General features: G+C 42.0%; 1 protein-coding gene across 1 annotated transcript in view; it reads left to right on the plus strand.

Moving 5' to 3' along the window:
* Window positions 1-23,944, plus strand: part of CYBB (cytochrome b-245 beta chain) — a 33,620-nt gene extending 9,676 nt beyond the window's left edge. Inside the window, exons 4-13 of the mRNA XM_065901388.1 lie at window positions 3,650-3,734; window positions 4,427-4,572; window positions 7,135-7,325; window positions 11,104-11,233; window positions 13,354-13,446; window positions 16,433-16,686; window positions 17,470-17,632; window positions 19,286-19,432; window positions 21,666-21,790; window positions 23,734-23,944. Of these exons, the coding sequence (XP_065757460.1) occupies window positions 3,650-3,734; window positions 4,427-4,572; window positions 7,135-7,325; window positions 11,104-11,233; window positions 13,354-13,446; window positions 16,433-16,686; window positions 17,470-17,632; window positions 19,286-19,432; window positions 21,666-21,790; window positions 23,734-23,860 (1,461 nt within the window). The 3' untranslated portion in view covers window positions 23,861-23,944. The remainder of the gene's footprint in view (window positions 1-3,649; window positions 3,735-4,426; window positions 4,573-7,134; window positions 7,326-11,103; window positions 11,234-13,353; window positions 13,447-16,432; window positions 16,687-17,469; window positions 17,633-19,285; window positions 19,433-21,665; window positions 21,791-23,733) is intronic.
* Window positions 23,945-26,807: the final 2,863 nt, after the last annotated feature.

Here is a 26,807-nt window from a genome sequence, read left to right on the forward strand (position 1 = left end):
CATATTTTTGACGATCCATGTTGATGATGATAAGGGTAGAACTATGGAGACAGTGTAAAGACCATGAGAAAACTACATTCCTTTTCTTCAAATTCAGCATGCAGGAGCAAGTATCTTTTCCTCCAAAAGTTTCAAAAGAATTTGTCTGGAAGTAGAAAAGAAAAAATCGTTTGGCATGTATAGATATGTGGGTAAATACATCTCTATAGGTTTAGAATAATCGTCTTGGGTTCTAGGACAGTGAACATGTCATTTAACCAAATAGTTATGTAAGGATTGTTCAAAATACATGATATATTGCTCTGCACCCAGGATGCTTACCCTCTAGCTGGGGAGCCGTGCCATACTAGCTGAAAAGTTAAATAATGATACCCAAAAAAGCGCGAGTGTTTATTAAATACCTCTCAATGAATCTATGAAACAGACCTACGAGGGAATAATTATGATAAATATATAGGTGAGAAAGCTGGAAACTGAGCATATTGTTCAATGTCACACAGCTAGGTGGTAGGGCTGGGGTCCAGCACAGATATATCTGATGGCAAATTGCTTTCTGACCCTACTAATTCCCATTCTCTCATTCTTGGGACTCCAATTGCGTCTATCACTCCAATGAGGACTGTATTAAGTGATCTATTTCTGTGTAACAAACTTCCACAAACTTAGAGGCTTAAAACAACTCCCGTTTACTAGTTCACAGCTGCGCAGAAGTCCAGCATCCTGTTACTCAGGGTGTCACAAAGCTGACATCAAGGCGTCAACTGGGCTGAATGCTCATATGCAAACTCTGGGTAAAATCTTCCAAGCTCTTTCTTGTTGGCAAAATTCAGTCCCTGGCAGCTGCAGGACTAAGGTCCCTGTGTCTTGCTGACAGTTCCTCTGGGGCTGCTCTCAGATCCGAGGTGTATTCCTTGCCATGTGGCCCCTTCCATCTTCAAGCCAGCAGCAGCGTATCAAATACTTCTTGCACCTAAGATTTCTGACTTTTAGACTCAGATTTAAAGGGCTCGTGTGATTGGGTCAGGCCCACCCAGGTAATCTGTCTCTTAAGGTCAATTTGGGATTTTAATTACCTCTGCAAAATCCCTTTTTCCATATAATGTAACAAAATCACAGGAGTGTCATCCTATCATAGTTATAGGTCAGGTCTCACCCACACTCAAGGGGAGGAGATTATATAAGGTCATTGAGGAACATCTTACAATTCTGCCTACCAGAAGGACTCTACGAAGCTGTGGAGGAACCTAGCAATCAGGAAACAGGAAAAATATATTTCCTTAAAACTGTAAAAACTACAAAGGAGTAAAACAATGTACGGCGCTTGAAATAAACACAAAAGACAATGAGGCTGTAAAAGAAAACAGGACAGTCAATTCTTCACCAACAGAAGTGTAAAAGAAATGATTTCAACCAGGAAACCCTTATTTTGAGAGCCTGAGTCACCGGTGAACAATTTGTTGTAGCTGCTGCTGGTAGGGTTCCACCCGTATTCCCTCTGCACTGTCAGTTCCAGTACATGGGGCAGCTGTCTTCTGCCAGCTCAGGTCCTTCTCTGCCTGAGGATTTTCTTTCAGCCCTCTCCTGGGACAAGCCGGAAATGCCAGGGAGTTGATGCCCTGGGAAGAGCCCTCAGCCAATGATGGATAGGAGTTGGTAGAGACTACCCAAGTTTCCTAACCCCTCAGGTAACAAACCTCTGGGGGCGTATCCTACACAGTCTCCCAGAGTTCCCTGATCGGAGAGCCCGCTGATAAGATACGGTAGTGGTCGTTGATGTGCTAATACACCCTTTATTGGTTTCCTTCCCTTCCCAAACTTACTCCCTCTAACCTCACTTTCCAGATAGAGTACTTTCACTTAACTTCTTGTCTTGGTTTTTAGACATGTAGAATAATAGTGACTATATCTTTACATTTGGTTTCATGGAAAAGGGAATGAACCTTGAAGACAAATCGTCTTGGATCCCAGCCAATGTGAGAGTTAGCTTTAGTTTTGTTATCTGTAAAATAAGGACAGTAATACTTATCTGGTTACATTAAATGAGGCAATGATTGTGGGTAAACTGCCTGGCTCACAGAAGTCACTCAATAAAGCCTAAATGTTTTTTCCTTTCTCTGAAGTCTTCAGTGTCTTCCTTACTGGTATTTCTGCAGTTCCAGGAACCTGCTTTCATGATCCAAACAGCCTGCCCTCCCTAGATGTAGCTAACTCAGAGGTAGTGGAGTAAGCACAATTTTCTATGCAATTCTATTTTTTCTATAAAACCAGAACATTTTATTAAAAATAAATAAGCCAAATAAATAAATAAGCCAAATATTTAACACCCGTATATTGAAATTGAATATGTTTGGAACCAGGTATTTAAAATACCTGAGCTTTTTGTTTTGTTTTGGGGGTTTTTTGCACTTCACTCTGTTCTCCTTAAAAGTTTTCTGAATCTCTATGGCAGTACATCTAGCCTTAGAAACAAAGCATCCAGAGCGAGCACTTGACCACTTTTCAGAGAACAAAGCTCTGTCTGATTCAACCAGAAACCAGGTTTTGTTTTGTTTTTTTTCTCTACTTTGGGCATTAACATAAATCCAGATTCAAACCCACATCTTCTAACATATGTCGGTAGGACAATTACACTAACCAGTTGACCAAAATGCCATTTTAATGCCAAGGTAATCATAAAAGGTATGAAATGTCAGAATGTTGATATCTCTGGCATCAGAGAGCCTGGGTTTAGACCTCAGCTCTGTCACTTATTAACTATGCAACCTAAGGGAAGGTAACTTCTCTATGCCTTTGTTTCCTCATCTGTCATGTGGTGATAATAATGGTACCTCCCACATAGGATTAATGTAAGAATGAAATGAGTCGATGCATGTAAAACACTTAAAGCAGCTCCTAGGGGCTTCCCTGGCGGTCCAGTGGTTAAGACTCTGCGCTTCCACTGCAGGAGGTGCAGGGTCCGATCCCTGGTCAGGGAACTAAGATCCTGCGTGCTGCACAGTGCGGTCAAAAATTTTAAAAACAATAAAAAAAAAAACACTTAAAGCAGCTCCTTGCACAAGTTCTTTGTAAGTACTATTATAATTTTTGCTATGATTATTTTGTTAATGATCTCCCTTGTTATGTTGTCTCTATCAACATATGCAGGTGGACACTTTTTTTCTCCTCTCATAGTGTCTATGTCCTGAAAGGGTGCTATTCTAAAACTATTCACTTGTTCTAGAACTGTTCACTTGTCTGTATCCCCATGGACCTTCAGGTCTTTGAGGGCAGTCCTGTCCTGTTAAAATTTCTATATCCCCTCGTTATTAGATAAATTAATCTGAACTAGAAACTATGTAGTTAGATGTTTTCTGTCCAAATTCATATTTTATACAATTAAGCAATGGATTCCATGAGAGGCTTTTTATGTTACTAGTACGAGAACCTAAAACATTGGTTAAGCCAGCCATGCCACTTATTGGCTGTTTCACCTTGGGAAGATGACTACATCTATCTGAGCCTCAGTGTTCTCACCTGTCAAATGGGTAGAATGATGTAGTTTTTAGGGTGGTCATAAGAATTAAATGAGATGATATGTGTCTAATGCCTGGCACAGAGAAAACTTTCTTGTTAACAATTACGATTTCATTCTTTTCCCTTTAATCCAAAGTGCTGCTCAACAAGAATTCGAAGACAACTGGACAGGAACCTCACCTTTCATAAAATGGTGGCATGGATGATTGCACTTCACACTGGTATGTTCATTAAGATATTTGAGATTGCAAAGAAAACTTGGAACCAGAGTGTTCCCTCTAAGATATTTTTAAAATAAGGGATCAGCCTTTGTAGGTAGACTAGGTGGTGATTGGATGTGTACTTTTTGAATGAGTTCTATGAAAAAATATTCGCCCCTCTTTCTGCCGTCCCAACACTAGGATTTGTTCCTTCAGGTCTTAAAACTTTTTCCCCTTAGGCTCTTCTGATAAAAATCCCAGTGTATTCACCCTTTTACACACTTTTTAACATCAAAATTGTTTGTTAGTCCACATATGAGAGCTTTTATTCATTCATCTTTTAAATACTTGGTTGAACATGTAGATTCATGGATTTCTTGCAATAATCCTACAAGGGCCATAGCCCATAAGTTGAGAATTTCTTAAGATAACCTTTATTAGCTAAACACTTTCTTTTTATTATTGTTTATATATATATATATATATATATATATATATATATATACATATGTATATATGATAGTATTCATGTGTTTATGTATATTTTGTGTTATTATTATAATTATTAAGGTGGTGGTGGTGGTGTAAGAAGGGATCCTTATCAAATCTCCACTAACTTATCATAGAGTCAGGGGCTGCAGCCAGAAACCCAGCTACAAATAAAATTGTACACACACTTCACCCTCTTTGTTTCTCTTCTGTGCCCTCTTCAGCGATTCACACCATTGCACACCTATTTAATGTGGAGTGGTGTGTCAATGCCCGAGTCAACAATTCTGACCCTTATTCAATAGCACTCTCTGACATTGGAGATAAGCCTGGTGAAACTTACCTCAATTTTGCTCGACAAAGAATTAAGGTAAGCCTCTTATTTCCTGATTCAGATGTTCTGTAGACATTAAAACTGAGGATTAGATTTCAGTGAGTGAAGAATTCTACTTGGTCAGAACAATGACAAAAGTTGACTATCAGAGGGACAATTCTGTAGGTTCTAAGAATGTGGCCACAGAGAAAATGTCTCCCACACTCCTGATCCCATATGTAGAGGGTCACTAGATGTTCTCCAGTTTCTTAAAGTCACCTATCAGAATGTGTATACGTGGAGCCTGGAGTAACACAGGCTTATCCACGGCAATGCCCAACAGTCAAAGAAAGCCAGGAACATAGTCTAGTCAAACAAAGTTGGGTTTATTACTTACTGCAGCAAAGAGACCTCACACTATGAGGAAGTCGGGGGCATCTCAGGAGGGTGTTGAGAAAGGCTTGCTGTGGGACTTGTGTTAGATGATTTGGGAGGGGTTTCAGGAAGCAAGCATTTCCTCTGGATCAGGTATGGTCAGGAATTGGGGACAGTTCCAGCGTTGGGTATCTTAATAATTTTTTTTCTAGGAGGCAGAAGAACGGAGTTAAATCTGTAATAGGTCAAGAAGCAGCAGTCACCCATGTTTTTGTCTTGGCTCAGATAAGATTTCAGAGTGGTCTCGTTTTTGTGTCAGTCCATCACAGTGACAGAATGACCTTGCCTGATGTTGGTGTTCTATGAAATTGTTTATGTGAAATAGGGAACCCTCTGGCTGAGGTGTTAATACCAGGTCAGCCACCAGCTGACATCTGTCAGCAATGCATTTCCTCTTTCTTGCCTACAACATCTGAGAGGTGGCCTATGTCTGCTAATTGCTCCAGGGGCAGCCATTTGGGGAACCCTCAGGCAAGGACTTTTTCCCTTCCAGCAGTTGCTGAGGCTTTCTACACTCAGAGGGAGAAGCTCTAAGTCATCTTCATGTGCCGAATTCCAAACATGTTTCCTTGTCTGTTTAGAATAGATTACAAGAAGAGTTCCATGATTTTGTAGAAATAATTATCCTCAGGCTGATATAAAAAAATGTGCCTGGTCTATTTAGGGACGGAATTAAAGCACATCAAATAAAATAGAAATTCTTCTTCTATAATGTCTTGGATAATTTTTCTTTTACTTGTTCATTGTACAATGATACGTAAGGGTGGCCGTGTGAACATATCGAGTGAGCTGACACTGCAGTGCTGTGCCCAGATCTCTTCAGGTCACTTTTACTATGTCTGTGCTCCCCTACCCTTCTGTGTGCTTTCACTTTCAATTTCCTCTATTTGCTTTTGTTCCTCAAAGGACTGCCCTGGGGCTACTGGAGTCCCTTTGCCCAAAGTCCCTTTGCCCATATCTGAAAGGGCCTGGATAGCTGTCTCGTTGAGCAGCTCTTAACCAATAACTGATGGGTGCAGGCCATGAAAACCCAGCTCCCTTGCCTTGAGTCAGGATAAACTCTAAGGTGTAATTTACCCTCCACAGTTCCCCTGAAGCATCAGGCTGAAGATTTGGCCCGAGATTGTCCTCTTACCTGACTTGTTCCTCTTTCCTATCCTATTAACCATCTCCTTACCAGCTTCTTCTGGAGCGCATTCTTTCTAAATCCTCATCTCAGGATCTGCTTTGGAGGAACGCAGCCTAAGATGTTAGGCATGCACAGAATACATCTACAAACTAAGCACTATGACACTTTTCAAATCAAAGGGAGAAAGAGCTTCAGAGCCTTTTAGGACATATAGTTGATACTTTATTTGATACTCCCTTAGAACTGTTTCTGTGTATCAATTGATATTTCCTATGATACCTCAACCATGTAAGACTTTTTTTTTTTAACATCTGTATTGGAGTGTAATTGCTTTACAATGGTGTGTTAGTTTCTGCTTTATAACAAAGTGAATCAGTTATACATATACATATGTTCCCATACCTCTTCCCTCTTGCGTCTCCCTCCCTCCCACCCTCCCTATCCCACCTGTCCAGGTGGTCACAAAGCACCGAGCTGATCTCCCTGTGCTATGCGGCTGCTTCCCACTAGCTATCTACCTTACGTTTGGTAGTGTATATATGTCCATGCCTCTCTCTCGCTTTGTCACAGCTTACCCTTCCCCCTCCCCATATCCTCAAGTCCATTCTCTAGTAGGTTTGTGTCTTCATTCCTGTCTTACCCCTAGGTTCTTCATGACATTATTTTTTTCTTAAATTCCATATATATGTGTTAGCATATGGTATTTGTCTTTCTCTTTCTGACTTACTTCACTCTGTATGACAGACTCTAGGTCTATCCACCTCATTACAAATAGCTCAATTTCGTTTCTTTTTATGGCTGAGTAATATTCCATTGTATATACGGAGATGGAAACAACCTAAGTGTCCATCATCGGATGAATGGGTAAAGAAGATGTAAGACTTTTTAAAATTTGGAAATATCTATTCCAATTCTACACCACTCTGTTGGGGGGATGGTTAGGATAATCTAAAGGGGGGATGAAAATGCCTATTGCCTTGTTCACTGGACACTTTATAAATAGGTAGCCCTGCTTTTGAGAGCCTACAAATAATGTGTGTGTGTGTGTTTTACAGAATCCCGAAGGAGGCCTGTACGTGGCTGTGACTCGGCTGGCAGGCATCACTGGAGTTGTCATCACGCTCTGCCTCATATTAATTATCACCTCCTCCACCAAAACCATCAGGAGGTCTTACTTTGAAGTGTTTTGGTACACACACCATCTCTTTGTGATCTTCTTCATTGGTCTCGCCATCCATGGAGCTGAGTGAGTATTTAAACTCCAAGAGCAAGTATTTTATGTCCCTCAGTTTCCGGATGTGATGCTCTGTTAGAGGCACAGTGACCTCCCTGTCTTTGTGTGACCTTAGCCTGTCTGCTGAGGGAATATGAGGGGAAAACAGAAGTCACTTTGATAGAAACCACTCAGCACCACTTTAGTTTCTGGTACCCGACTCATAACTATTCATAGTGCGGTTATTTATAGCAAGCTGGAAAAATACACCAAAGTTTTGAATATCTTTGCAAGCATATAGAAAGCACGCTGAGAGTGCTGGCAGGGTCTCGGATGTCTCCAATGATGTTTCCTGTGGCTTAATCCCTAGAAAATTAGACAAGCTCCCAAACCAGAGAGGTTAATGATTAATCAGGTGAAAGGGTTTGCTCTCGTTCAATGAGTTTTTTTGTTTGTTTAATTTTATTTATTTTTGGCTATGTTGGGTCTTCGTTGCTGCACGTGGGCTTTCTCTAGTTGTGGCGAGCGGGAGCGACTCTTCCTTGCAGTGTGCGGGCTTCTCATTGCAGTCGGTGGCTTCTCTCGTTGCGGAGCACGGGCTGTAGGGCTCAGGGCTTCAGTAGTTGTGGCTCGCGGGCTCTAGAGCGCAAGCTCAGTAGTTGTGGTACGCGGACTTAGTTGCTCCACGGCATGTGGGATCTTCCCGGACCAGGGCTCGAACCCGTGCCCCCTGCATTGGCAGGCAGATTCTTATCCACTGAGCCTCCAGGGAAGTCCCCGTTCAATGAGTTTTGATTCAAGCCAATCATTCACTGATTGCCTACTGTGTATGAGGACCTATCTCAGGCACTGTGGGGAATACTAGAAGGAGAAATACATGGTTATTGCCTTCAAGCATCCTAACATAATAAAGGGAAAAGCTAGCTTCTACTGAGCATTTGTTGCAGACATGAAATGTTTCTTTTAATCTCCAAAAGGTAGAGATGCCCTTACTATTCCCATTTCCAGGGGAAATTGTAGACAAGGAAACAGACCAAAAAAGGTAAAGTGTGTAGCCAAGCCACTACCAGTTTATCTGTGGCATAGCTGGGGTTGGAGACCGGATGGGCTAAGGCAGGCCATGATGAATGCTCTCATAGAGACACACGGTGCCTGGATGTGTGGCTGGGAGAGTTTGCCTTATTGGGACCCTTCTTTCATACCACGCTTCCTTTTTCTACTCTTTCACACTAGCTGATTCTCCCACCTGCACACAAAAAGCAGACCTGGGAAGTTCCCCGGTGGGTATGGGGCTCCAGATAACTAAGGGTGGAGGAAGTAGGTGTCAAGGCTCAATGACTCTGGTCTGAGTCAAGTCAGCCTAGAAGTGGCTGAGACCTAAAAAAGGGAAGGGTGGAGAGAAGCAGCCTGTGGCAACCCCTCATGTGCATTCTTTTTTTAAAATTTATTTTATTGAAGTATAGTTGATGTACAATGTTATGTTAGTTTCAGGTGTACAGCAAAGTGACTCAGTTATACATATCCATTCTTTTTCATATTCTTTTCCGTTATAGGTTAGTACAGGATACTGAATATTGTTCCCTGTCCTCAAGTGCATTCTTGATCAACTTGCTGACCCTGACGCCTGGTCATCTCTTTCTAAGCACTGAAAAATCTGTGTAGACGAAGACTCTCTTAACTCTCCTAAAAGCATTTGAGTATCTTTAAATGGGACTCGGTCATCATCCAGCTGTTTCAGAAAATCCTAGAGAAAAAAAAACAAAACAAAACTGAATTTCTTCCCCTCTCTAGCTTAGTAATTCCACCACTTTACGTTTGTATAGTTTCATAGATATGTATTTTCCTCTGGAGCCGGCAGAGGAGATATATGTACCCCGTTCTCCATCTGAGGAGAATCTGCTACTTATGCTGGTTGGCTGATTGCTCGGTCTGCTGGCTAGGTAGCAGCTGAACTGGGATTAAAAGCCAGGTTTTCTGACTTCCGGTCCTGGCATTGAGAAGAGAAGGAGAAAATCCGATTTTTTTTCTATCACTTACTCCCCAAGTGACCTTGAACATTAAGAACTTTAATAGTTATCATTTGCTGGACGCTGACTTTGTGTCTGGCGTTTTATATGCATCATGCCAGTTGATTACTAAAATGAACTTTTAATGAGGTACTTATACCTATCTTATAGCTGAAGAAACTGAGGCTCAAAAGAAGTTAAATAACTTGCCTAAGGCCACCAAATTAGCAAGGGGTGGACGCGGGATGTGAAACCAAGGCTGTCTGGCTTGGGTCCAGAATTGCTTTCACCAAATCATTCTGCTTCTAGTTACCTAGTCTCTCTAAGCCTTGGCGTCCTCACACATAAAATGAGAGTACTAATACTTACATTTCAGGCCTGTTATGAGAATTACCTGAAATAATTTGTGTGCAGTGCCTTTCCCAGGCTTGGCATGTGATAGATGCTCAATACATGGTAATTCTCTTCCCCAAGACCTAGGGATAGAAAGCGATGGTTAGTGACCTTGAATTAAAACATCCTCTGGGGCTTCCCTGGTGGTGCAGTGGTTGGGAGTCAGCCTGCCGATGCAGGGGACGCGGGTTCGTGCCCCGGTCCGGGAAGATCCCACATGCCGCGGAGCGGCTGGTCCCGTGAGCCACGGACGCTTAGCCTGCGCGTCTGGAGCCTGTGCTCTGCAACGGGAGAGGCCACAACAGTGAGAGGCCCGCGTACCGCAAAAAAAAAAAAAAAAACATCCTCTGAATATACCAACTGGCATAATAAATTTTAGGTCCCCCAAACAAACTTTTAGGTCCCCGAAGCAAAGGGCCTTCTGTGTCTTTTCTTATTATATATTCTGAAGACCTTGTCATTTATGTTCCTTCAGGTCAGGGACACGACTTAACTTTGTGCCTCCCTCCCTCTGTTCCCACTCAACCTGCATTGTCTTATGTTTTAGTAGTTGCTCAATTAATATTTATTGAATTGAAGTGAATGGGCTCCGAGCACTTCAAGGGACACACCATCAGCGTTGATGTCTGTGAGAATGGCATAATCTCTACAAAATTAAGTCGTCTTAAGTGGATTTAAATGTTTTGGTTGAATTTAGACAATTTTGAAACAACAAATAAAAGATTTGTACTAAGCCTCAGGGCTACTGTATATGGTTGTATGGGTTGTCAACTACATAAGGGTGCCTGGCCAAGGGGAAGGAAATTAGCCCATGCTCTGCTGGCCAAGCTCTTGCCTCTAGAGCTGTCCTCAAAGAGGGGGCATCTTGTTCTAATTTGCACAATGGTACTGTATGGGCCAGCGGTTGCTCTGTTGGATTTGCAGTTTTTCTCTTTTTATTTGTTTGTTTATAAATGAGAATAATACTTGAAACAGAAGCACAAATGTTGCCTTTCAGAAAACATGTACTGATGATCCAAAACTTACCCTCTATAATGTTATATATAAATATCCTTTGTGCCATTGTACATATTTTTTTTCTTTTTCTTTTTTTTGGGCTACATTGCATGGCATGTGGGATGTGGGATCTCAGTTCCCCGACCAGGGATCGAACCCACAACCCCTGCAGGGGAAGCATGGAATCTTAACCACTGGATCGCCAGGGAAGTCCCCATATTTTTTTTTTGTATTGCTAAAGATCATGAATTTTCTTTCCCTTCCTCTAATCTATTTGGAGGGGGCAAGAAGTATTACTTTTAAGTGAAAAGTATAGGAACCATATGAGAATACTAATAAAAATATGTCAGAATCTCAGAAAACTAAGAATTTAATCTCTTGTTTCTAAATGGTCTGGACTTACATTTCCTCCTCAGGCGAATTGTACGTGGGCAGACCGCAGAGAGTTTGTTGAAACACAAGCCAAGAGAATGTTATCAAAACATCTCACAATGGGGAAAAATAAAGGACTGCCCAATCCCAGAGTTCTCTGGGAACCCTCCTATGGTATGTACAATTCATTGTAGCTATTATAGTTTCATTACCAACAATCTTCAAACTGTGTCTAAGAAAGAGATACAAATGTCATAGAGTTGTCCGTTATGAATGTCACGGAACTGCTAGGATGTTATAAGTATCCAGGGTTTTTCTGCTATGCTTATTGTCTAGAATTAGTTCTTGAAAAGTAAGCTTTACATTAGTCTGTTATGAACATCCTGATATAAAACTTGGAAACGTATTGTTTTTTAAAGTGCTTTTGGGTTCAAGAAGTTCTACCTCTTCTCTTCTGGTTGTGATGGCCACAATAATACCAGTTAATGATTTTCAGAGGGATTCCATCCTGAGCCGAGTTGGAAAGCTCAGATTATGATTTATAAGGAGGCAGGAGCCTCTTCAGATTCCAGGAAGTAAGACTTTCTCTACAGCTTTCAGAGCTGGGAATGAAATTTGTGAGGTGGCACATAGAGCTGCCATTAGGTATCAGGAGGTCCCGTCTATGAGGCATAAAGGAGGCTGCAGAGCCAGGGTCATGCCATTGGCACTTCATGGTAGAGCAGGAGTGTGGCAAGGATGACCAAGGGAAAAGATGCTGAAATATTTACCTTTTGTTGGGAGCTCTGAAGAACTCCGTTTTGTTTATTCTCAATATCTCCGTTCCACAGAGTGAGCAGTGGACGCTGTGATCTTCATACCTTTTCCCCCATTGGCAAGCAATATACCGTATTGGTTATTATGCTAGCCATTGGTATAAAACTAAGCAAAAATCAACCTTTGTACAGGGCTTCTGAACAGGAGGATTATTTTGTCCGTAAGCACAGTATAATATAAAGGCAAATTTCCCAACCCATTTTCTCCTTCCTTTTTTCTGACTCTCATAATATAGGAGTACTCTTCGTCTAGAGACAGCATGCTGTCTGCGGACTCAACATCTTTCAGCATCCTTGCTCATTAATGAAAGCAAGCAGACACATCAGTGAACTACCCCCACTACATGCAGACATCAATAGAAAGGATTAAAAGGGAACTCTATTGCAGGTCCTCTTATGAGCTGGGGAAGGCACATTTCCTTGAAGACAGCTAAGTCAGAGCGCTGCTACCTTCACAGGCATCTACCTCAGAGGAGCTCCTGGGTTTCTGGGGAGATTAGAAGTGATGTCCAAGACCTGGCTCCGTTCAATGGGGCCCCAGGTGGCAGCCAGGACATAGATGGATGATGCTAGACCGTTTGAAAAAACTGTCCCATGAAAATGAAGGCCAGTAGCAGAGCATTTATGACTTCCGGGCAGATATTCTTCAACTTAGGCTGGAGATAGGGACATTTGGGTGCTCTCAACTTCCAACAATAACTTTCTTAAAATTTTTTCATAGAAAGATCATAGGCGAGACTATGGGAAGCACTCTGGGATTTTTTTTCCCTCTTGGAATCCCTTCTGGAATGTTGTATTTTAGATGATATCGACTTCTAAAATTCTTTGCTACTTCAGATATTCATCTAGGAACCTAACTGACTGAATCCCAGGATGGATCTGTTTGGCCTAAATGTTTTTGTATAGCCAGTAATGCCACGGGGTAATTCCAGTGTTCTGAAACACTGCAGATTCTGACAAGAGAGCACCCTAGAGAAAGTGCATTGCATAGCTCCTAGAACTTGCCAGGATATTGGAGGAAGAGCTAAATTCTAGCGTGGAATTTCTCATGTTGCAAAGAATGAAGCTTTGGCTACATGACCAAGAGAAAGTAATTGCAACGTTGCATTAAAAATACGATGTTGTTGAAATGCTATCCTTTAGAGAAATGTTAATTCTGAAACCAACCTTACTCTGCTGTAGGGTTATTGCAACTCCTATTGCGACAACAGGAGGAAATCCCATTCTTGTGGGAAGTTCCTCTTGGGAAAGTTCCATACTGTAGATATAGTTCCCCAATGTGGGCAAGGAGAATGTTCATTTTTACTGGCTCAAAAATTTATTTTAACTTTAGATATTTTAGAAGAAATTTACTAGTCTATCATGGAATATTTAAACAAACCAAAAAAGGTGAACTTCTAAAATGTTTTGTCCCCACGAATCTTTTATCAACTACCGCCCCATAACACATCCTTTTTTCATTGTTTGCTCTGATTACAGACTTGGAAATGGATAGTGGGTCCCATGTTCCTGTATCTCTGTGAGAGGTTGGTACGGTTTTGGCGATCTCAACAGAAGGTGGTCATCACCAAGGTATTGGCTGGGTTAGGAATTACTAATACTATCTAACTATATCATGGACAAGTCTATCCAAGTTCTCTATATCATTGTCAGATCTCACTTTTACTCAGTTTATTTTGATTAAACTTAGAGCAGAGAGATGACCTACAGTTTGTTTCAATGTACCTAGCTTGATAATCAGATGATTGGGCCTTTTAATTGGGGAAACTAGAAGTTAACATTTTCTGTTGAAAAGTGAACCCAAATGTTTTGTGTAAATGAATCCCTGTGTGTGTGTGTGTGTGTGTGTGTGTGTGTGTGTGTATGTAGAGGGGAGGAGCATAGAGAGATGATGTGATTAGTTAAGAGTAAAGAAACAGGGCTTCCCTGGTGGCGCAGTGGTTGAGGGTCCGCCTGATGATGCGGGGGACGCGGGTTCGTGCCCCGGTCCGGGAGGATCCCACATGCCGCGGAGCGGCTGGGCCCGTGAGCCGTGGCCGCTGGGCCTGCGCGTCCAGAGCCTGTGCTCCTCGACGGGAGAGGCCGCAACAGTGAGAGGCCCGCGTACCGCAAAAAAAAAAAAAAAAAAAGAGTAAAGAAGCAAAAGAGGTGAGTTCAAAAGGTCATGCACTGAGCCTTAAAATATTCAGATGCCAAAAGAACCAGGGAACCAAGGGCAGGTCTCTGTGCTTTGTATACAGTCACAGAGTATCAGAGTTAATGTACTCAAAGTCTCAAATGAGCTAATAACTAAACTGCATTTAGAATTGAATCCGCTAACTTCAAGTATATAGTGGTTTTTCCCCACACGTCTATGCTGCTTCTTATCATTAAATAAATAAATATCCAACTAAATAAATAGAAACGGAATTGCCTTATTATAGTTTCAGGAAACATCAGACAGGACTATTTTTATCAAATAAAATTTAATTCAGTTCAGTTCAGAAAGTATTTACCAAAAGCTTACCATGGGTTGCTTTTGCAAAACACAAAAAATCTTCCACTCCACCACCCTAGCTCTTCTTTCTTGGCATCTATGGAAGGTCATAGTAAAGTCAGTCCAGCTGGCATTGGAAACCTTGAAATATAGGAGGCCACAACAGTTCTCCTTTTATGATATTTATATTGTACTATGAGAAAAAGCCCACAGATCAGCAAAAAGAACCACCACAAAATTTCCCTTACTAGACTAGAATGAACTAACCAGACAAGTATTTCCTCTAAGCCTATTTCTAAGGCAAACTTGTTTGCCTGTGAAGAAAATAAGTATTCATTTTCTTCTCATGTAAACACACATAAGAAACAAGGTACTATCCAAAAGTATTCTGGTGACAATGCTGTCCACTAGTGCATTTTATTCCCTTCTATCCCGATGTTCCCTGTGGTAGCAAAATTGCAATATGGTGGAACTCATTCTCACCACACAAAATTGCAACGTGAGCAACATAATTTTCAAACTCATTTTCATCCATTTTTATTTTCTGTTTCAAAATGAAGCTCTACACCTCCTTATTTCAGTGATGAAGGGAAGTTGGTTACAGCCTTGTCATATAATTTATATTTGAATCACAAGTTTTGGAAATGCTTGGCAATTTTTCCTAAAAGGATTTCCTATTGTCCTACTCCTCACAGGTGAAAAGAAAAGCTCGTGTATATCAGTCAACATTAGGAATCTGCTATTTGGTTTCTATTGATTTTTCTTTCCTTTGATGTCCCTTGGTTTGTTTTCAGTTGCACATATAAAGTCCCTCTAGGATCTCAGGAATCATCAAAGAAACATATTACTTTGTATATTACAATGAAATCATTTTGTTATTTACCAACTTACCAGTTGATGGACATTTGGAGTGCTTCCAATTTTTTTGCTATTGTAAACAAAGCTGTTATGAACATTCAGGTACATGGAGAAGGAGGATGGCGACAGGTGGGTGGGGCCTGGCTTTGGGAGAGATGGATGGTGTATTCCCCGGGTAGGGAGAAATGTAAAAACGATGCATGGAGTCAGGCAGGTTCAAGGTGGGACTTGGGACACAGACAGACCAGCACCTTAGGCTTGGTTTGGGCGATGTTGCTATATTATTAGCCAATGGGGTCTCCTTCTGCTTCTGTCCGGCTGCTAAGGCTCTTGATCATCCCTTGGGGAGATAGGAAGGCTGAGCAGGAAACCATCTCTTTTTTTTTTTTTTTTAAATGTGTACTTTTCTTTTATATATATATATAGTTTATTTATTTATTTTCTCTGTGTTGGGTCTTCGTTTCTGTGCGAGGGCTTTCTCTAGTTGTGGCAAGCGGGGGCCACTCTTCATCGCGGTGCGCGGGTCTCTTACTCTCTCGCCTCTCTTGTTGCGGAGCACAGGCTCCGGACGCGCAGGCTCAGTAGTTGTGGCTCACGGGCCTAGTTGCTCCGCGGCATGTGGGATCCTCCCAGACCAGGACTCGAACCCGTGTCCCCCGCATTAGCAGGCAGATTCTCAACCACTGCGCCACCAGGGAAGCCCCAGGAAACCATCTCTTCTTCCTGTTTCTAGCAACTGCCTTGTCTTCTTAGAGAAAAAAAAAAAATCACATTAAGCTGGTGTCTTAGGTTGGATTCCCTGGCAAAGATTCTGAGACAGAGAACTGCATGCAGAAGTCTTATCGGGGTATGTTCTCAGGAGGTGAACCTGTAAAAGAAAAGAAAGGCAGGATTGGGGGAAGGAAATTGCTGGCCCGAAGTGGTTGCAACTGCAGCCTCAGCTGATCCTACAGGAAGTGCTGCAGCTGCGATGGCCCCTGGGAGTTGTCCCAAAGTGAGGACAAGGGCCAGGCCTTTGCATCCCTGCCCCAGCTCACTGTTGGCCATGGGCTACAGCCGAGGGCAGTTGCCAGCGAGAGGCAGGTTTGCTGGAAGAACTGCTGTGTTGGCCCTGAAGAAGGGACCTGTGTGGGGCATCTTAGCTCAGCCTTTTATCCATACGGACACTGAAAAGGCAAGTACTGGCGGAAAGGTTCATTTCCAGAGACACATTCTGTTCCATAGGTGGTCACCCACCCTTTCAAAACCATCGAGCTGCAGATGAAGAAAAAAGGATTCAAGATGGAGGTGGGCCAATACATTTTCGTCAAGTGCCCTGTGGTGTCCAGGCTGGAGTGGCACCCTTTCACCCTGACCTCTGCCCCCGAGGAAGACTTCTTTAGCATCCATGTCCGCATCGTGGGGGACTGGACGGAGGGACTGTTCAAAGCTTGTGGCTGTGATAAGCAGGAGTTTCAAGATGCCTGGAAACTACCGAAGTGAGTACAAAGCGCCTACGTATTCTATAGGGAGCTATCTCGGTGTTCCCCGTTTTATACGTGTGCTGTGCTTATGCATATATGTATAAATCTTCTATGAAATATAAAATGTTTGAATCAAATATTAATCATGGATATTCCCCAGTGCCTATAAATTTGTAAGGGTCAAGGCCAAGGTATATTAACTTGCAATCAAAGCTATACTTAAAATTTCATTGGTGTACATTATTTGAGGGTAAATGCCAGATGTTACTCACTTGGCCTCTTTCTTCCCACACGCCTAACATGGTGTCAGGCACTTAGTAGATGCTGAAGAAAAGTATGTCAAATAACTCAATGAATAGACCAACATAAAGTAGAGATATTAAATTTATAAGATATCATGACATGGAAAATTCTCACTTTAATGTACAGTGTAAGCAGGAATTTCAAGTGTGGGCTCACCTGGCAAGAGACACAGACATTTGTGTGTGTGTGTGTGTGTGTGTGTGTGTGTGCGCGTGTGCGCGCGTGCGTAGTGAGTGAACGGGGTTGGGGACATGAAAAAAACACCCCTGAGAGTTACCAAATGTTTTCAGTTAGCTAAAAATTCTTCTTACTTCCAACCCCGATGTTCACACTGAGTTGGTTACTTGAAAGCTATCTCACAGAACAAAGTGTCACATCAATACATTGTCCCAGTTTGAAGTGACATGTTGCACACCTGCAGTGATAATGTGTGCCCCATCCTCCTCTGAAGAGCAAGGTGTCCGTGTAACTATCTCCCCCCATGCTTCCCTCCAGGATAGCTGTTGACGGGCCCTTCGGCACTGCCAGTGAAGATGTGTTCAGTTATGAGGTGGTGATGTTGGTGGGAGCAGGGATTGGGGTCACGCCCTTTGCATCCATTCTCAAGTCGGTCTGGTACAAGTATTGCAATAAAGCCCCCAATCTGAGGCTCAAAAAGGTAGGTTCTTTTCTTTTTCAGAGGGCTTGGAGCATTCACCACAGTCTGCCAAGTGAAGCCTCAAAGAGCCTTCAGGGCAGAGGCTGGCAGAGACTGGGGGAAGTGAAGACAAGTTCTAGGTAGTTTCAGAGAGGCAGGCTTTGCACAGAAGGGCTGTTTGATAAGTCAAAGGTGCTTCTGGGAATTCCCTGGCGGTCCAGTGGTTAGGACTCAGCGCTTTCACTGCCAAGGGTGCCGGTTTGATCCCTGGTCCGGGAACTAAGATCCCGCAAGCCATGCGTGGCACAGCCAAAAAAATAAACAAACAAACAAATAAATAAATGTGGTTCTCTATAAGCAAGCCTATTATTGAAAGTACAAATATACTGTATTTGTGTAGCATTACTGGAAAGTCAGAAGAGAGCTGGGAATAGAAAGTGTCCACAACCCCAACCCAATAGTTACACTTTTTGTAAATTCTCTTCCAACATGTTTACATATTTTTAGAAAGTTGTATATATTGAGTATGTACAATTTCATGTCCTGCTCTTTTTAAAACATATAGTACTTTTCAGTGTTGTTACAAGCTTGCTGATAATCATTTTTGATGATTCTTTCATGTTCCATTGAGAGGATAGAATAATTTTTCTATCATCTTACGTTAGATATTGACATGGATTCCATTTCCAGCCCCCAGCACATTTATTTGCAGGGGGAGGGCAGGAGACATGTCCTTTCGTGACACTTTTACTTTTTTCCTTTCTTATGGCTGTCCTCTCAGAATAAAGTCCTGGGGGATGTTTTGGTTACATGTAAGTTTGGTTTCATTGCCCAATAAAGGACATCTTTAATAAAGCTTGAGTCATTCTAATAGCTGTAGAGAGAACCTCTAACAGGCACGTTGAGCTTACCTTGACTTTTCATTCTCCCCTTCCCCTCTTTTCGATGTGGAGGAGGTGTGGGTAGGACTACTTTTTCCCCTACGAACTCAGGGAAGTCCGCCAGTAGCGGGTAGGGAAGTAGCGCGGTGGTAGCCATGGCTCGTCTAGATCCTATTGGTCTTTCTGAGAGGAGGGTCAAGGGAAGCCGGGGATCCTAGGAGGGCAAGAGCAGACCCAGGGGGAAAGTTGTGGGCCAATGTTTTCTTCTTAAGCTACGGATTTCTGAGAACAAGCTATTTATTTTCTGCCCTGCCGTGTGAAGGCCAGAGCAGGTTCATGTGAGCTAGTTTGTCAAATATCTAGAGCTTTCTGAAAACCCATGTTTCCAGGCATTCTGAGCAGCAGGGAAAGGTGGGGGTGGGGAGGGTAGAAATCCATATTTCAATGCTGATAGGTCCCAATTTAAATATAATCTGCTTGACTCACAGATACAGAGAAAGAACTAGTGGTTACCAGTGGGGAGAGGGAAGTGGGGAGGGGCAAGACAGGGGTAGGGGATTAAGAGGTGCAAACGACCATGTGTAAAATAAATAAGCTACGAGGACATAATGTACAACATGGGGAATATAGCCAATATTTTATAATAACTATAAATGGAGTATAACCTTTCAAACTGTGAATCAGTCTATTATACACCTGTAACTTATATGCTATTATACATCAACTATCCTTCAAAAAAAGATAAAAATAAAGAAAGAAACATAATCTGCTTCACGGTCTGTCCCCCTCTCAGATCTACTTCTACTGGCTGTGCCGGGACACACATGCCTTTGAGTGGTTTGCAGACCTGCTGCAGCTGCTGGAGACCCAGATGCAGGAGAAGGACAACTCCGGCTTCCTCAGCTACAACATCTACCTCACTGGCTGGGATGAGTCTCAGGTGAGGAAAAGATCCCCAATCTCAGGTCCCTCCCACAGTGCCCAGGGCTTACCGACTTCCCCTTGGTTATTGGAATGTCTTGTGTACTGTTTTTAAGAACAGTCGATGGGTTCGGGTGATCCAGCACATTCACTCTGACCCAGTATCCCCATTTGTTCAGACGGTTGATATTAGATTCAAAGTTGGTATCTGTAGGACGGGTCAAAGCTAGGGAGCCTACAAGGGAATCAAAGCCATGAGTCTGACCTTGTTAGAGCAATGCCTCCACCAGGGGTATCGAACCAGGTGGACAAGATGATCTATGGGGTTATGGGAAGAAAATAGAGAAAAGATCAGCTCTCTCTCGTTCTCCCTCTCTCTCTCTCTCTCTCTGTGTCTGTATTTATATATACACATGCATATATATGTGTATATATTCCTTTAATTTATGTTTGTGCATGTTTTATACTATACATAATACATTTAACAAGGAGTCATAATAACTGGCGATAGTTATTAAGTGTATGCTTGCGCCAAGTATTGTTCTTAGTGTTTACATAGATTGTCTAATTAAACCCTCACCACAACCTTATGAAGTAGCTATTATTCTTTTCCAGATTTTCCAGGTGGGGAAGCCAAGGCCCAGAACAGGTTAGGTCATTTGTCCAAGGGCATCGAAGTAATAAATGCTCCAGAACCTGCTCTCTTAGTATTCCCAGTAGTTCGTGATTATCATTTGTAAATAAATCAATATATATCTAATGAAGGTGATATATATGTATATATATATATATATATATATATATATATATATATATATAGGTGTGTGTGTATGTGTATATGTATATATGCTTTCTCCCTCCTGAGACATTTAGCAATGGAAATGTGAATTTTCGATTGAGAAGACAATTACAGTTAATTACAATTATTGATAAGATAATCACAATTCACAAGACAGCCCCCCACAACAAAGAATTATCTGGCCCCAAATGTCCAAAGTGATGAGACTGAGAAACTCAGAAACAAGTTAATGATTCCCAGGGGGTAACATCTTTCTAAATAAGCAAACATTAGTGACTTGGCCTGGAAGCAGCATGACTGTCCCCCTGAGTGAGGGGGTAAGGCAAGGGTCTCTGCCCACTCCTGGCCACTGCCTCAGATGGCCATCCCCACACAATGGCTCCTCAGCCAAGACAGTTTTCACAGGCACCTACCTGGTCCCTGTGAAAACCGACTTCTTCTCATTTAGGTTTTGGCATATCGCTTATCATAGGTTCTCCAAGTCTTAGGAAAGGCTTGTTGCAAACGTAGGTCCAGGGACACATGACCATGAAAATTGCTGCTCCAGAAAAAGTGCTTTTAAGATGCCACTTCTGCAATTTAAAAATGAAACAACAACAACAAAATTTGATAAAAATGAAACCCAGGGGGAAAATGTATAATATATAAATTGCTTTGCAGTTTTGTTTTTTTCAAAAGCCAGACACAGTTTTTTAAGTGGGAAATCTCTTTGCATTGAAAAATAGTTATTTTGCTTTGCAAAACTTTGTCCCTACAGGATTATCAAACCAGGGTAACTACCCTTCTTAACCTCTTCCATCCCCATCATCCATTCCCTGTCCAGTGAATTTAAAATCTGCTTTGATTGTTAAATAAATGTAATTAACCATTTTTATTTTTAAAAAATACCTGTTGTTCAAACTGAGGCCCCCTAGAATGGTCACAGGAAACAACACATGACTGCACACACACACACACACACACACACACAGAGTAGCTTTAGGCTTGGTTTGATGTCTCATTACATTACCAAAATATGAATACATTTTAGTCTATGGTTGTCTTAATTCTTAGTGATTCTCCCAAAGGAGCGGGAGTATATTAGGGTGAGAAGAGACTGTCAGACGTACTGCAGAGAGAAAAACAGTGAGATAGAGAATTTAAATCCTACCCACACTTCAAAGTCTGGCGCAAATGTGGCCACCCTGAAACCTTCCCATATCCTCCCACCCGTGCTCCCTTCTTTGTCCTCATGGAGATGTTTGTGCCTCCTCTTTGGTCTCCCTTTCTAGACTGTAAATTACTTGAGAACTGGTTTCTTCAGTGTTGACCTTCTAGCTTCCAGCATGGTGCCTTGCCCCAAATACATACAGTTAGAATGGTAATTAGAGCTTGGTTTGTGAGATATGTAAGTGTATCTGTGTGTGTTTATACAGCATGCCTGTTTTGTCTGGATTCATGTCCTTTCCTGCAGGCCAATCACTTTGCTGTGCACCATGACGAGGAGAAAGATGTGATCACAGGCCTGAAACAAAAGACCTTGTATGGACGGCCCAACTGGGATAATGAGTTCAAGACCATTGGGAGTCAACACCCCAAGTAAGGAATTCCCCCGCCAAGGTGTTCTTTTTTTTTTTTTTTTTTTACCATCTTTATTGGAGTATAATTGCTTTACAATTGTGTGTTAGTTTCTGCTTTATAACAAAGCGAGTCAGTTATACATATACATATGTTCCCATATCTCTTCCCTCTTGCCAAGGTGTTCTTGAGGCTCATGGTCTACATAAAGCAACAGCTTCCAAACATGGCTAGATTTATGTATTGTGGAAACTAAAATACCTAGGTTACCATATTCACACCCATAAAGGTTTCTAGATATCTCTGACTTTAAGAGGAAGTCTTTAAATCACACCAAACAAAGATTCCCAGGCCCCACCTCAGACTTTCTGAACCCTGTTCCCCCCACATAGGCCCATAACTCAGTTCTTTTCTTTCACCTCCTAAATTTCAGTCGTGTATCTACTTCTATTAATTCTCTATGATTTATATTTATTACTAAGGAGACACTGTCCCCACTTTCATTTATAGTTTTTGGGTCCAAGATCATAAGTTGACAGATATTCCAGGTCCTTCCTGCCCTCACTAAAGCTTTGGTCATCATGAAACTAAATGTTCTATAATATAAAAGACAGCTCCCCACAACAAAGAATATCCCTGACCTAAAATGTGAGTAGTGCTGAGGTTGAGAAACTGTTTTAGGTCAGTTTTCATTGTGCTACTATTCCTTGGTATTTCTAAGTTTTTCCTGCCTACTGTACTGACTGTTCTTGAAACTCTTTATCAGTCATTTACACTTTAGAGTGAATGAGGCTTGGTTGGTTTCTCGAATAGATTGATTGGTAAAGGAAAGTAGCTTAAGAAAGAGACAGGATGCAAAGGAAGCACTACAGTTCTTGCTTGTCTCGCAAGCTTATCCTCTTACGTTCTCTAGGTTTTCAGATTCTCCCTTTTCTTCTTTAAAGTCACAAACATTTCTCAGAACATCTCCAGGCAACCTTTATTTGCCTTAGTTTACTAAGACTTCTAATGAAGCTCAAGAGGAGAAGTGCTACTTACCTGTCTCTTGGCTTCAGGCTCCATTTCCACTCTTCCATGCTCTCCTGTGTAGCGTGGCGGGCTAGAAGTCTGAAAACTGCATTTCTAAAATCTAGAACACATGAAAAACTCAAGAAATCACCATAAATACACTCTTTACGCCATTGCTTCTTACACGTTGATGAACGTATAAATCACTTGGGGAAGCTTTTTGAAACGCTGATTTAGTACATGTGGGGTAGGGCCAAAGAATCTACATTCTTGGTTTTGAATAGATTTTTGAGTTTTACTGAAATCTTACGTGAACAAGAAATTGGAAATACAATCACATCAAAGAACAAATTGTCACGGCTTTGACATTTAAGCCAAACCAATTTTGTAGGGCAGATTTCAAAAAGGTGTGAAGTTATAACAATTTAAAAACACAGTTGACCCACTTTAAGAATCTGCGTTCTTAAAAAGCTGACACCGAGGCTACTGGTCCGGAACCAGAGCTAGAGGAGCAAGGCTTTAAAGTCTAAAATGTTGAGGGATGAAGTCACACGAAGCTGTTGGCAGAGGTGGTGTTCCTGAAGCGGGTTTGTCCTTGATTTTAAGATGCTGGAGTGTTTGGGGACATAGAGCCCTGAAGGGCAGTAGCCCACAGGCTCACAAATTCATCCTCATTTTCCCTGTAGTAGAAGTTTCCGCAAACCCTGCTTGCATGTCATTTTTTCAGAGAAGTCAGCTGCCTTTTGAAGTAGCCAGCTGCCCGCCCGTCCCAGCCCCGCAAACAGGGCCGAGCCACTCTCCCTCATGGTAACCTGAACTCTGTCATTTGCGGAAGGACAAAGGAGCAGAGGGGACTCTGCTCTGAGGCCTGAAATCAATAGGAAATCCCCCCATGTGCTTTGTAATCGAGCCCATCCCAAAGCCTGAAACTGTCTTTTTTCTTTCTTTCCCAAAAGTACCAGAATAGGAGTTTTCCTCTGTGGACCGGAAGCCTTGGCTGAAACCCTCAATAAACAGTGCATCTCCAACTCTGACTCTGGCCCCAGGGGAGTGCATTTCATTTTCAATAAGGAAAATTTCTAACTGGTCTCTTCCATGAGGAAATAAATGTGGGTTGTACCGCCAAATGCCCCAATAATGCCAGTTGATAATATAAGTTCCCTCCTTTCAAGAAAAAGAGAGAAAGAGAAACTATAATGTGATGATTTGCCCTGAAAGGAATGTCAAAGATTGTTTAACAGTCATAAATTTGCATTTGTATGGGGCTTTATGGTTTTCAGAGCAATTATATGCACATTTTTTCATTTTGTTTCCTCACAGTAATTCCAGAGAAAGGTAGGGCAAGGATTCTCAGACTCTGGTCTCAGGATTAAAAAATGGGGGCTCAAAATGGTGAAGTAGCTTCCCTAAGATTAAAGCTGAGACTGGCTCTAGACCATCTGACTCTAGGTTTGGTGATCTTTCAGCAATACCAGGCTGCCTGGAAATAGGTTTGTATACGGCCCCAAAGAAGAAGCAAACCAGGGAGTAACTTTTCATATTCCCTTTTGTGTCATCTTTGTTATCATTATTGTCCTATCAAAGGAAATTTTCCAAATAAGAGATAACATATGTTGAGAGTGATTCATCGCTTAATGGTGACAGCACACTCCAGTTTACCAATGCAGCAGCCTAACTGGGTCAGAGATTCCTCCTACAAAAGAATATTAGACCGACTGGAATTAATGTATGCCCCAGCAGAGAGTGGATACTCAATGAAAGTTTGCTGAATGAATGAAAGGACCTTTAAAACCATACAATGCCAAGGTAGAACTAATTGAAAGCTTTAAACAGGATTATCTGAGGAAATCACTTCTGAGACTCTTGTTGACCAAAGGAACCTGATTCTCTTGAAGGTAAAGAACAGGCTAAGGTTAGTAACCAGTAGGTTGTCCTGTCCAAACGTTTTTATTTGAAACATGCAGGAAAGGGAGATAGAGGCAGAGAATTGAACTCCTGTTCTAACTCTGGCCGGCTCCTTATGCTATGAAAGAAACGCAAACTGATTTATTGCCGGAAACAGTCTCCTCCAGCCAGCACTTGTGAATCTGAAATTAAGAATTGTGACAAATATGTATCTGGTACGCCCATCTGCTTTAAACAGCATCCACACTTTGTTTTACTTAAATACACATGCGAAAGAGATCTTACTGGTGTAACTAACGATTTATTGTTCTATCATCATGATCATGATGAAATTTACATCCCAGAAACTAAAATCCCTAGCTTACTGTGTAGGTATTGGATTCATACCCGGTAGAATGTTCTGGATATTCCTGAGTTTGAGAGTCTCTAAATCATTGTTAATGTGGCCAGAAAGGTTTTTTTCCCCCCTCAGGACTGCTCCTACTTCTGGGAACTAAAAACAGCTTTATGTGTTATATCCTCTGGGGCCACAGATATTTAGAAGTATTCAACTTTGATAATGAGAAAGAAAGAGAAGGGAGCAGGGGGGAAGGGCAGAAGATGGGGTTAGGAGGAAAGGGGAGGGAAGGGGGAAGAGAATAGAAGGAGAGTGAGAGAAAGCGAAAAAAGGCAAAAGGGAATGGTAGGTGAAGGGGGTCACTTTCTACCCCAGATTTCTTAAAGTCTTATACGTATTGAATGTAATTGCAGGAGCTACACACATACTCATTTTATTTTGATAACATATGGTATTGAATCTGAAATTCTGGCCATGAATTTGATGCTGAGTGGGCATATTCAGGGGACTGGGCTGAACTAGTAAGAACTCAGTTGTTCCTTTGGGTTCCCAGGATGCTTCGGGCACTGAGGGTCGGTCCTGACAAGTCAGGCTTGCTTTGAGAATGTCACCTCCCCACAATGTCCCAAGACTGTTTCTGCAAAGAGAAACTTAGGTCCAGCCTGTTCGCACTGCACCCCAGGTATCAGTTCGTTCATTCAACAAACTTTTATTGTGTTATTACTATGACTCAGGCTCTGTGTTGATAGCTTCAGTTCTTTACACCAAAGTGTGAGCCAGAGTTAATAAGGAGTCTGAGAATCTGGGCCCTCGCTCACCTGCGTGGCGTAAGTAAAACCAACTCCATTTGTTGCTCTGAAAATGTTTCTCCAGTGTTTTCTTTTCTTTTTTTTTTTTTTTTTTTTTCCCTGGTACGCGGGCCTCTCACTGTTGTGGCCTCTCCCGTTGCGGAGCACAGGTTCCCGACGCGCAGGCTCAGCAGCCATGGCTCACGGGCCCAGCCGCTCCGCAGCATGTGGGATCTTCCCAGACCGGGGCACGAACCCGTGTCCCCTGCATCGGCAGGCGGACTCTCAACCACTGCGCCACCAGGGAAGCCCCAGGGTTTTCTATTTTTGACACCAACAGAGTTACCAAAATAGAGAGATCTTCCCTGTGTTATCCTGGTTATGAGATGAAAAATGAGTGTAAAAGCTCTTGTCATTATGAGAGCTTCCTTCTCCATTCTTCTCCCCAGCCATCGGCTGCCTGCACAGCTTTTTTAGCATTTAGTATTTAGTAACAGGTAGTGAGAAAACAATTAAGCATTGTTTTTAATCTCAAGGCTATGAAGGCTTTTCTTATTTCTTTTGCTTTTGCAACACTGCATTTATGAAATTTGAATACTTGTTGTGTGTGAATAGTTTACGGGGGGTGGGGGGACCCTGGGAGATAATTCTTGGGAAGAACTATCAAAACTGTGCTCAATTATTAAAACGAATGAGCTCTCTCTGTGTCTGTGTTATTGATCTTCATATTCAAGGGTGGATTCAGGTGGCAAAGATTTTCTCTGCCCCAGTGGGATTGAGGTTCTCTGTGTTTTTGTAGATATGTCAAACACTGCACAATTTCTGGATTGAGAAGGGAAAACTGAGTACTGAGTTCTGTACTAATGTCCTGGTGACCCTCACAGCACTGGTATAAGGGAATGGACAAGGGAGTGTCACCTGACATTGCAGACAGAATTTCAAAGGCAAAGAAGTCCTAGTGTAAGACCTCTTTTTTTCATTTCCACTCACCTTTTCGGTT

Source organism: Phocoena phocoena, chromosome X (assembly GCF_963924675.1).
Source record: "Phocoena phocoena chromosome X, mPhoPho1.1, whole genome shotgun sequence".
Taxonomy (NCBI): Eukaryota; Metazoa; Chordata; class Mammalia; order Artiodactyla; family Phocoenidae; genus Phocoena; species Phocoena phocoena.